We start from the raw sequence: 12,051 nt of genomic DNA, 5'->3' as shown, positions 1-12,051 counted from the left end.
TATTATTTACTTAAGAACTTTGGAGATATGAGTTCTGCCAGAAACTTAACAGAAATTTTTCATTTAGGAGAGACTGATAGTATGTCAGTAGGACTAGCATGCATGTCATATGGCCATATTACCTTTGGTTATGTCCACATGTCAGATTTCTATCTGTTTTATAAAAATGGGGAGTTGTTATAGCCTCTTTTGTATAGTACTCATGATAATTTTAGATTCTATTCCATCTCCTGAACTTGTTCTTTTTGATAGTACAGTACCACTTAAGATTTAGATTGGTGCTTGAATTTCAGTAACTAAAGGTCATTATTCATGTTTTAACTGGGCTAAAGACTTTTTAATACTAGTATTGCCTTTTGAATTATGTTTGAGGTCTTAGACTTTACAGCATATTTAGTTTCTTTTCATTTCTTATTAGTATTTTTTAGTATTTAATAGTCTTCTGCCTCTACCTCTTACAAGAGCTCTCCTCTCTGTTCAACATCAGAAACATTTTCCTCTTTGGCATGTGCTTTCTAGTTCCCCAAGCAGTATAAGCAAATTGGAAAGTTCAGCTGTCATTCTTGGAAGGTCATAGATCACACTAGCAGCCCGAGTAATCCAAGAGGTTTTAAGTATCATAGCATTTAGTTTAAAGTGAAATTTGCTCTGACAGGGCTGGCAGACCAATAGGAAAAAGAAATATTTGTACTTGGAGAAGTGCATATGTAGAAACCAAGAGTATAACTGATGGCTGGAAGTGATTTCAGTCTAAAAAAACAAATCATTAAGAGAGTGCATAGGGGTAAAATACACAGTTCATATTTTAAAGAGTCTCAAAATGAACCAGCAACTTAGGTTAGCATTACATAGTAATTAGTTGTGGTGTTCAAACTTTAACTCACTCAGTACCAAACAGTACGGCTGAACTATCACTGAGAAAATGTTGCTATTTAAATATTTTCTACTCTAAGCCTACAGCAGTAATTTTTGTACCTCAAAAAAACCAAGGTATTGTGACAGATTATGTAAATGTTGAACCAACAACATTAGGAGATGCTTATGATTCAGTTTATTGACCCAGAAATTACTTAAGAGCTAAATTCCCTTAACATTTGATGGTGTGAAATGAGGCATTGCTTGGTATTACAGAACTGCCAATATCAAAAAGTCCTTGAACCTAATTGAAGAAATATAAAAAATGAGTAGATGGCTTTCCTTCATTTAAAAATGGTGATAAAAAACCTGAGTTCATTATAAGTTTAAGTAAATGTGCACATCAGCTTGATAATCACATTTGACAACTTCCATTTGACACCTATTAGAGTATTTTTTTCTGTTAATTGCTACAAATAAGTAAAAAGAAAAAAAAAACTTTTAGTAGCTCCAGTTATTTCTTTCAAGTCATTATTCTCTTCCAGAACGCCAATTTTGAGTAGCAGTAATACAAGGTTTATAAATCTTTCCTTATATGTGCAGAGCAGATAAGCCTAAAATGGAAAGGACTTCACCAAGACTATAGGCTAATACATTTCCATGTTCATCAGAAAGATACGGAACACTCCCAGGTGCCAAAAAAAAAAAAAAAAAAAAGAACCACCCACAGGAGTATTGAACTAGATATAGGTTATAAAGAGTAGGAAGACCTAAGATCCCTATGTTAAGCCTGAAACTTCAAAGAGCTGGCGTTTTCTTGTCAGTTGAAAAGAGGCAAGATGAATTTAATTCACCAGTTCAGCCTAGAGACATGGCATACGTTTGCCTTCTCCCTTAAAGCCCTAGATAAGGGAAGATAGTAACCCATGAGAAAGAGAAACTGCACGCTTGCTTCATGCACATGAGTGGGTTCAGAATTTGTAAGGGACATCAAATTCAGGGAACCCCAAGTCAGGAAATTAATCCAAATTGATTCAGAACACTGATAATCCAAGAACCTTTGATATATTACGAACAAGTAGAGAATCACTCTGTAGAATACTTCCACAGCCTAAAGTGCAACAAACAAAACCAAACAACTCTGAAGTTGAACACAGAATAAAATATTAGAAAACTCATGAAGAAAGGACTATAATCATAAGATGCAAAAACCAAGAAAGAGTTTGGATGCCCAAGAACTAGAGTTAATACAAGAATCTCAAAGAGACCATAAAATATAAATAATAAGGAATAGAAAATGCAATGCAAAGATGATATATAATGAAAAAGTACCAACTGTAACTTCTCAACATGAAAACTATAATCATTAAAACAGACTCTGGAGATAGGTTAAACAGTTTATTAGGATGATAGTAAGAAAAGTGCAAATTGGATGAGATAAGAGGAGAATCGATGAAATGGAATTTCTTTACCATTTGGAATAAATTAATGACTTTCACACATGCTTCCTCCATCATTAGTACAAATTACTTTATATCTGCACCATCAGTGTGATAAAAAAATTGAAAGGATCTGTGCCCAAGGTGGTATTTGTCCCCTTAGAACTGACAGATGTCTTTTTAATTTTTCTTACATACTCCAGTTAAGTGCTTTAACTATAGCCTCCCTCCATTCATATCAACTGCTCTTGACTTTGGGAAAAATATTACTTAGTTTGATTGCAATGAAAATGTGATTCTTAAAGAGTCTTTAGACATTTGGTTGTATAACAAAAGGAAAATTGATAATTATGCATGATAATAGATTAAGAAAAAGAGAAAACTAAATGGAAAGTGACAGCTAAATTTTATATAGATGAAAATAAAGATTGCTTAACCTGTGCTTTTGGATTTCAATTTCTCAATAATACAAAGGTTTCAACTCCAAAGTAATAGTAGTATCTTTCAGCAAACTTAAATAGATATTTATTACATGTAAATGTGCAGAAACAAGAGTCCATAGGTGTAGGTTCAATGAAAATTTTAGAAGCTATTCCTTGGTAATAATAATACTTTAACATTACATTGTTCAGTGTCTAAGATAATCAGCAACATTTCTTCTACCATTTTTTCCACAGGCCCCCACTTTCATAAAACTATTCATTTTTAACTAAATTATTTCACATTTATAAAGTGAAGGCATTGATTATCTGAGAAAGCAATGAAAGCCATATCCTGTCAACATTAAGTATGCTGAGAAGTTTAAATTTGATGTCTAGCTTTAAAACTTAAGTACAGAAGGGTAAGACAAGCTCCCCATCTAGTGGTTAATCTATAAATTACAACTATTTAGATCTAGCTTTAATATGTCCGTACAAATGTTAAGTATTTTATAGGTATTATCGATCCTGTTCAATCTGCACTTCTCTTCGTACTATATAGAGAATGTCAAGAAGAAAAAGTTCTATACTGCCTGAATACTCCGGTCTTTACTATTGAATACAGAAGCAAGTTACTTCTATGATTTGATTTCATTGGCATGGAATACCACAGCCTGTCAGTTATTTGATAAAGTATATTTCCATCCTAACAGGCAAAAATTGTTTCATGCTAATCAATTATAACCTTTAAGTTTTTGGACAATTTTAAGATACTTTCTCTTTATTCTCAATTCCCAAGTAGTAAAGGTTTAACAATAAAAAAAAAAAATTCAAAAGGGAAAAGTTACCATTCTTTGTTGAGAAAGATAGCGTATTTGATCATTATTATTCCTACCAATGCCCTTATTCCTTCACATAAGGACAGCCATAATAGTCTCTTAAATATTCTCCATGCTTTTACCTCTATTCCCTTTGCTACCACATTTATCTTTCTAAACCACCGAACTAGGTCATTTCCCTTCTTTAAAACTGTAGACAACTCTCCAAAAACATATGTCTTAGCATGGCATTATAAAAAGTTTCAAAATCTGTTCCTAACCTCCCTTTCTAGTCTTATTTCCTATCATTTATATCCTGAAGCTAAGACTTTAACCATAATAAACCATTCCTTAAGTCCCTCCTCTCTCTTCCCCAGGCTGCCCATACATTAGGAATTCCCTCTCTTCACTTGTGAACTCCTACTTGTCCTTTATGATTCATTCATTCATGCAATCAAATAATTTTTAAATGCCCACTCCATGTCAGTTGCAGTGCTAGATGCGAGGGATATATCAATAAATAGGACAGTCTTGTCCACTATGTGCTTACATTCCAATAGGGATGAAAGACAATAAACAAACATATAATATCAGGAAGTGGTAGGTGCATACAACTGAAATATTTTCTATGAAGCATTTCTAACCTCCTAGAGTATTCTGAAGCAATTTGTACACATCTCTAATATACTCCTACACTATAATAAATATTTGGCCCTCCTCTACTGTAGCAATTGATACATATACTAGGGTAGTACAACACCATAATGTTTGTTACATGTTAGTTGCCTCCAATCCTGTGGTCAGGGTCCAAGTCTTATTCATCATTCCCTTCCTAGCACTATGTGTGGGGTTTTTTGTTTTTACATATTGGCTCCCAATATTATACTTAACATCATGGAAATTCAGTAAACGTACTATGGTTGGCTGTGGATGAATGGATGGATAGATGGATGGATGGATGGCTAGGTGGATGAATGGATGAATGGACAATAACATCACTATTATATAGACATAAATTTCCCATGACAAATCAGACTTTAAGCCAAAATTTCTCTGACAACCAATTTAATCATCTACTTAGAAAGGAAGAGAAACATACTGGTTTTTATTTTATGATCAATAAGTTGGCACAATGGACAAAAATAACAAACTACTCCAGAAAATTAATGCATCATTTCATATGGTGCTGTAATATCCTGAAAAGTTTTCTCCCAAAAGAGTTAGTTCATGTTAAGTCATTCATTTGACAATCCCCAAAGAATTCAGCCTTTGTTATAATCATAAAGATGGGTAATTAATAATCACTATTCCCTATTTATAAATGTAAATACTATCATAAAGGATTTTGTCTTATGGAGAAGAGAATCTTTAAAGACAGAACCAAACTAAAAATATGAAATTCAACCTGGGAGTTAAAAGTGAAAATTATATGTATGTCTCATTTTAAGATAAATACTGGAAAACCAAAATGATTTTAGAGAGCAAATAATGAAATGATAAAAGATTTTGGAGACCATATTATTAGGAGTGAATAAAAAAAGGCTGTGAAGCAGTCATATCAAAGAAAAACTAGACTTCTTGCATGGTTCCGGAGGGTAATTTCAGACTAATAAAACCAGATTTCAGCTCAGTGTAATAAAGAACTTTATAACAGTTTGACCTATCTACAAATGGAATGAACTAGTTGAAATAGTGGTGAGGACTCCATTCCTGGAGGTGTTCAGACAGGAGCTGTTTGAACAATATCCTGTCAAAGATATTGTGAATGAAAGTATAGTAACTAGATTATTTCTAAAAGTGTTTCCAAGGCAAAGATTCTGGAAGCCTAAACAAAGAATTTGGCTTGAAATTTACTCTCTCTCTCTCTCTCTCTCTCTGTTCTTTTTGTATCATCCACTAATGTATTCATTACTTGCTCTGCATTCAGATGGCTGATTAAGGATTTTAAAAGAAGAAAACAATCTGTTGTTTTTAACTAATTTTAAATAATGATGATACTTTTCACTTATGCAGCACTTTTCATCCAAGGATTTCAAAGTGCTTTACAAATATGCACTAATTAAGCCTCACAAACAGCCAGAGGTAGGTGATTTTCTTCCCTTTCTGCAGGAATGTCAACTCTGGCACAGAAATTTAATAAGACCCTCAGAGTGCCTAGGATTCATTTCTGGCTGCCATTTCCCTTGTAATGTGCTGCATGAGAAGCACCACTTGTCTTGTCTAGATTTCTTTTTTCCTCCTATGAATTTTCTCAAGTTTAGAATTATAATGAATGCTGTTAGATTTGGTCAGAAGCCTTGTAAATATTAGAGAAAATTCATTCTTCTGCTTGCTGAATGCTAATCAGATGTCTAAATTTGCTGATTTAAAATCAAACTCTGGTTGTGGTTTTATAGTTTTCATTTAATTTTAAATATTTTTTTTATTTATAAAGAATTTGTCCTCTTCCTTTCCAGGTACCCAGAAATCATTGTTCTTAGGACAGAAAACTTAATAGCAGATTAATTTGTTGGTCTTACCTTTCCTAGTTATCTTTTTTACAACAAACTAACTATTTTCTTTAAACTGAAATTCTGTATTTTCAAGTGATACTGCATTTTGCTATTTTTCTAATTCAGATGTCTGAAATATGAGATCTAAACATTGAAGACAAAGGTTAAGTGACACAAATAACTATTCCTGTAAAGAATAAGTAGGGTAGTAGTGGCATATCCTAGTCTGAGGAAACACGCAGCTTTTCATGTAGGTTAGGGATAGCAGGAAGAGAGTAAGTACATACAGAGTACACATGTAATGCCAGATTGGAGTTACTAATATAAATAACCAAATATACAAACTCTTATCTGAAGCTAAATAGTCACATAAGGGAAGAGCAGGAGCAGCATATCTGAGCATAGTTTCCTTTCGTTCTCAGGGTTCCCTAATCAGGGCATACAACTGCCTGTGATACTGGTTGACCTAATTCAAGTCTTAACTGGTTCAGGAAAGTACTGAATTTTTGCTGAGACACTGTCCTTTTACATTGATGTTTTGTCCCTTCCAGAAAAACATGCATGAAGAATCTGTGTCCGTTGAAAGGAATGCTTTAGCTGTTAGGCTCTCCTGGTTTTCAGCCAGACTCAGCATTAGCAAGGCTATGTCCTCATCCCAAGGGAGAAGGTAGAGTAGTGTCCACCTATCCCAAAAGATTATATGCCTTCAGGTTTTAGCATCCTGAAAACCCCCATTCCCCCACTATATTAATTACTAAATAAGAAACAGACTATTCTGTTTCAGAGTCTATTTTATTTTATATTACTCATAGTTGATTTTTCATAAACAAAAGAACTAGGACCTATATCAAAGTAACCTCCAAATTAGACAAAATGATTCAGATATTCTTTTCTTTAAACAGCAGATTCATCTGTAATAGATAGTAGATAATTCCAGAAAAGGTCGTGTTAGCAGTTAATTTCAAAATTTCCTTCTTGAAAACTTTTCCCACATATTATCTATGGGAGTTCTAAAAATTAACTCATGTTCTATGCACTGTAATATACACAGGTGTCTCCGAATGAACCATTGGCTGCATAAACAGAACTTTACTGTAGTAACCTAAAGACTATTCCAGACCTAGCTTTGGAGGCTCCAGAGCTCAGACTCATTAGTTTTCAAAGGTCTTTCAGTCTTACTCTCACTAACTTGGAGGTGTTAATTCTTACCAACAATGTGACTAGCATATTTTTTTAAAAGGGGAAAACATAGAATATGTGTAATTTGCTATGAAATGTATAACTATCAGGCAGATTGGTTATTGTCTACTCTTTACCCTCAAGCCACATGGGAAAAATGAATAAGAAATTTGCTTAATGATCATAGCAAAAAAGGAAAGTTAATACAATTTGTATAATGACTTCAGACTCTGAGAACCTGTTAAGTCTTCTTCGTCAGTGAGGACAAGTCTACCAAAAAAGTCATATTCTCCTGATGGTATCATATATAGGTCACCCTCTCTCCAAGGAATTGCTTCAGTTGGTACTTGCAACATTGCCCCCAAAAAGCTCCTTGATCTGTGCCAACATGGCTGACAGATGCCCTTCTGATGATCAAAAATTTTTATATAAAATTACAGTCATAACACTATAGAGTCCTCTGTAAGGTGTTCTGTTTTAAAGGTGCCTTTGCATATTTCTTCTCTGATCCACTATGTACCTCTTGTTTCCAAGTTCTTGAAAGAAATCTCACCATAGGCCCTAGAATTGACACATGATAAAATGAACTTGAGTGTAGTCATGTCTACTGCTGTTCAGTCTCTGGAGAGATGTTACAAATATAGGAAGTAGATGGAAGCAAATGATACAAAGTTGAAAAAGGAAGGAATTGAAATCCACAAGCTATATAAGCAACCGTTATATAAATGATTTATATAGATACATGAGTATTTGTTAGCACTTCAGAAGAAAAATTTTCAACAGCCAACTTTTCCTCTAATGTTAAAATGATTCAGGTTATCATTTTAGTTTGTTAATGAACTCCTTTAATTTCTGAAACATTGTTGAAAAAATGGTTAGAATGTTATTTCCCTACTTCATCATAAAATGTAATCCTTCCCATGGGACCAAGTAAGGGGGTGGGTGCTTTTTTTTTTTTTTTTTTTACCATTTCAAAATAAAATTCAAACTTAAAAACTTTAGCCAACTTTCAAAAGTATAAAAAGTTTTTAATATAGAAAGAACCCAGTAAAGATTGATTTGTCCAGTATCACTCAGTACAAATTCTATAGGTTGTATCTCAGAAATTCTCTCACTGAGAGGAAGAGTCACATGAACTATGTGTCCTATATGTATTTTGATTCTTTACACTTTATTCTTTAGTTCTATCCCAGTCCACACACACACACAAATTATATAAGTCCTTAACATTTTAATAGTTCCTTCTAAAGTATTTTAACTTAATATCACTTTGAGTTGTGAGAAGTTAGTGCTTATATGAATTTATTTTCAAGCATACTGAGATTTTGCTGGTAAAAAGTGTATCTTTCTAGTGAATTCTCAAATAACCTTAAATCATTTAAATATATTTTTTCAAAGCATATGATTTCTGCGTTATAAATAGTTTCTTTTGGTTGGAAATAAGCTCACTAGCATTCACTGCATGAGCTATGCATGAGCATGTTATATCTTCCATATTTGCCTAGCAAAGTAAATATTTTATCATTTTGCTAAGTGTTGGATAATTCCCTGGTCCTTAAACAGTCTCTTGTAAAACAAATTTTTTTCTAAGTGATTCATTGGTATACCAAATAATCAGAAATTTCATAAAGTTTAGCTATGCTTCAGGCTATCTTGACAACACTGTAATAGATTGCAAACATTTTATTAGGTCAAAACAGATTGGGGGGGGCTTCTATTATTTGCATAGAATAAATTTAAGCAGAATTTATAATTGTCACTCAAAAGAAACTTACTATATAATATTTTTTTTTGCCTCGAAGAATCGGAAGAAGGCTTTGCAGATATAGTTTGGCTGACTTTCAACTTTTGTAGAATTCCTTGCCTTGCTTTTTCAGCCATGAACTCATTCATCATATGATTCTGCCCTGGGTGATGATTTACTGCTAAAACGCAAATTTCATTCTTCTACCAATGGCAGGTTAATCCTATATCTTCATATAAAAAGGACATACTAAGATTATAAATTTAAAAAGCTCAGTTTGCTACAGTTTTAAATTTTATCCTTCCCTAGCAATGTGTTACTGATAAATACTAGCATGTAAAATCCTTTCATATTCTAACATAAAACCATATATAGATGTAATTTATTAAATAAAAATTTTCTCATCTGATTTCTTCCATTTTCTCTTGAATAGTACCTGCTGCAAGTCATATGTCAATATGTTCCAATGTTTTTAACACATTTTTAGAAGTAAACATTTTATTATATACATTTTTATGATTATATTAACTTAAAGAAGAAAAAAGTTTAATGATAGCCACATAAATCACTATCACTGCTAGGAAGACGATGTTGGAGGTATAACACTCCAGGCCTCTTACTTGACCTGCCCTATGAATGTGTAGTAAAAAACTTAACTTACAATTCCTTTTTCTCTTTTTAGCCTTGGAATGGACGGCTTTGGCCAATCAGTTGGCATTCTTGGACGTCCAGCCACAGCTTATGGATTCCGCCCTGATGAACCTTACTACTATGGTTATGGAGCTCGATAAATTCACCCTTTTTCGTGTGTACTCGCTGCTTAAAAGAAATCTGTGTGGGTTGGGTTAACTTAATCTTGGTCTAATAATGCATGTTAGTACTATGATGGGTCTGTGTTTCTTTTTATTTTTCCATGTTGTTAGCTGCAGATTAACTGCAATCCCTAATGCTAACCCTGTCTTGTGTTAAGTACAGTTGATGTTGACACTGTTCACTTATCAAACCACATCTTGATGTTGAATAATATTTCCTATGAGGTTCAAAAGTAAATGTTGAAAAGCTCCTAGACCAGAAAACAAACAGTACATTATGTATATTAAGTGACTAATTTAATTTCTATTAAAAAGAAACACAAAGTACAAATGAATGAGTCAGTCATATGTTTCTATTTAATGTTTAGAAGTTGCATAGGGTGCACATGAATTTTATTTTTCTCTGCTCTTTTTTCCCACTTGTAAACTTTTGAGTCATTCATGTGATATTTGCTACCTTCAAAATTTATAAAAATAACATAACCTTTTCTTCCTTACCATGTGCCTGAAAGGTTCCTTCCCAGTTATTTACTATCCATTCTCAATTAACAATGGATCATATGCCATAAATGATGTATATATGACTATGGTTCCTTCAGTGATCTGAACTCATGTCGTCCAGATTTTATGGAGAGAAAACATGGAACAATATAAATGACACAAGATTAGTAGCAAATTGTTCATTTTTATTATTAATGAAATTTAGGGTCTAAATTAATAGAAGGGCTAATTACAAGGTTCATTGAGGAAAAATAAGGAAGAGAATTTTTAGCTCATTTATATACCTTTCTCCCATTTGTTCATTTGTTTTCCTAAGATAAATTCAGACAATAAAAATTTATAGACATGATTAATAATGAGTTTTGAAGATAATTCACTGATGTTACAATGTGAGGAAACTTGCTTGATAAACTAATCAAGGAAAATATCCAGCACCTGCTGTGGAAGGAATTATATGAGACTTCTAAGGGAATACATACATCAGAGACAAGGCTTCTGTCCTTGAATATAAAATCTCATTGATCTAACTACACATATTTATTTGGCTTGATTTATATTTTATCTACAGGATAGTAAAGATGAAAAGGTCCATCTACTTATTTGAGAAACCCAATTATGTAAATTTAAATATGAACAGATATTTTCTTGACTACCTTGACTATGTGTAAGGAAATAATATAAGGTTCCTTAGGGAATATGTGAATCTAAGAAATGGTTTGTGTATTTGAACTCACTATCTAGTTGATCTTTCTGAGAATGTATATTTATATGACACAGTTTATATTTTAACCATAGAATATTAAAGCTGAAAAGGGCCTTAGAAGTAGCCCTCTCCCCCTCCTTCATTTTTACAGTTGAAAAAAAAAACTGTGGCCAAGAGAGGTTAAATGACTTGCTCAAGCTTACGTACTTAGTGAGTGACATAACCTGTCTCTTTTCTTACAATCTAGTAGTCTCAATACTAAATATCTTGCCCCATTATTTGCTATATATACAACGTATAAGTCTACATAATAAGTGACATTAATATAAAGGTAAAGTAAAAATCTACAGTTTGTACTCCTCTCATACTGTTATAAATTGATTTCAGAAGAACATTCCTGATAGTTCAAAACGTTTTTAGGGTAGTGCTCACTGAAGTTTATATGTTTTTACTCCCTATTTTTTTTTTCCATTATTTTAGGATTCTACAAATTTAGAAATTGTGACCTTTCCACAGACATGAACTGGCTTACTTATGCATTATTTATGAAGTAAAGTTTTGCTAAAGGAATTAATAAAAATATCTAAAATTGCTTTTTACTTCAGAGAACAAAAGGTTTTGGCCTTGGGCACTTTTAGAAACACCATTTATATGTCCTCATCAGATTTTAACTACAAATTAAGATGTATTTTTAATAACTAAATTGTCAGGGTTTTAGGCCATGGTTTATAGCTGAAAATTATTTCTTCTCACAAGGTTTTTGCTCTTTTTGAGAGTTCTCTCAGGGCCAGGAACAGGTTCCTCCTGCTCTGGCTCCTCCTCTTTCCCCCACACTGCTGACCATGTTGGTCATATTCATGAGCTATGTCCTCCACAGGGGAGAGCTACCACTACCTCCACTTAGGGCTTGGAGAAGAAAACGCTGCCCTCCCCTTTCATATCCCTTTCTATATCCAGGCCTCTCCTCTTGCCTAATTATGCACAGCATGACAGAACTGAGCTTTATGTTTTATGGTGACTTCACAGAAATTTCAGTAGTGATAGAAAAGTATATTACACAAAATAACATACTATTATTAGTGGTAGGGG

The 12,051-nt window shown here is 33.1% G+C and overlaps 1 protein-coding gene across 5 annotated transcripts in view; it reads left to right on the top strand.

Moving 5' to 3' along the window:
- Positions 1-10,089, top strand: part of KIFAP3 (kinesin associated protein 3) — a 232,873-nt gene extending 222,784 nt beyond the window's left edge. For 3 of the 5 annotated variants that reach the window (XR_011645490.1, XM_058310103.2, XM_004464151.5), the window contains one exon: positions 9,629-10,089. Coding sequence is in view for 4 of the 5 variants with exons in the window: in XM_058310103.2 (XP_058166086.1) it covers positions 9,629-9,737 (109 nt within the window). In the remaining variant the exon portion in view is untranslated. Of the gene's footprint in view, positions 1-5,544; positions 5,614-9,628 lie in introns of all 5 variants that reach the window. The other 2 variants (XM_058310104.2, XM_004464152.3) reach the window with 1 other exon arrangement.
- Positions 10,090-12,051: the final 1,962 nt, after the last annotated feature.

The sequence above is a fragment of the Dasypus novemcinctus genome, chromosome 13 (assembly GCF_030445035.2).
Source record: "Dasypus novemcinctus isolate mDasNov1 chromosome 13, mDasNov1.1.hap2, whole genome shotgun sequence".
NCBI lineage: Eukaryota > Metazoa > Chordata > Mammalia > Cingulata > Dasypodidae > Dasypus > Dasypus novemcinctus.
This window is presented reverse-complemented; position numbering and strand designations above follow the sequence as displayed.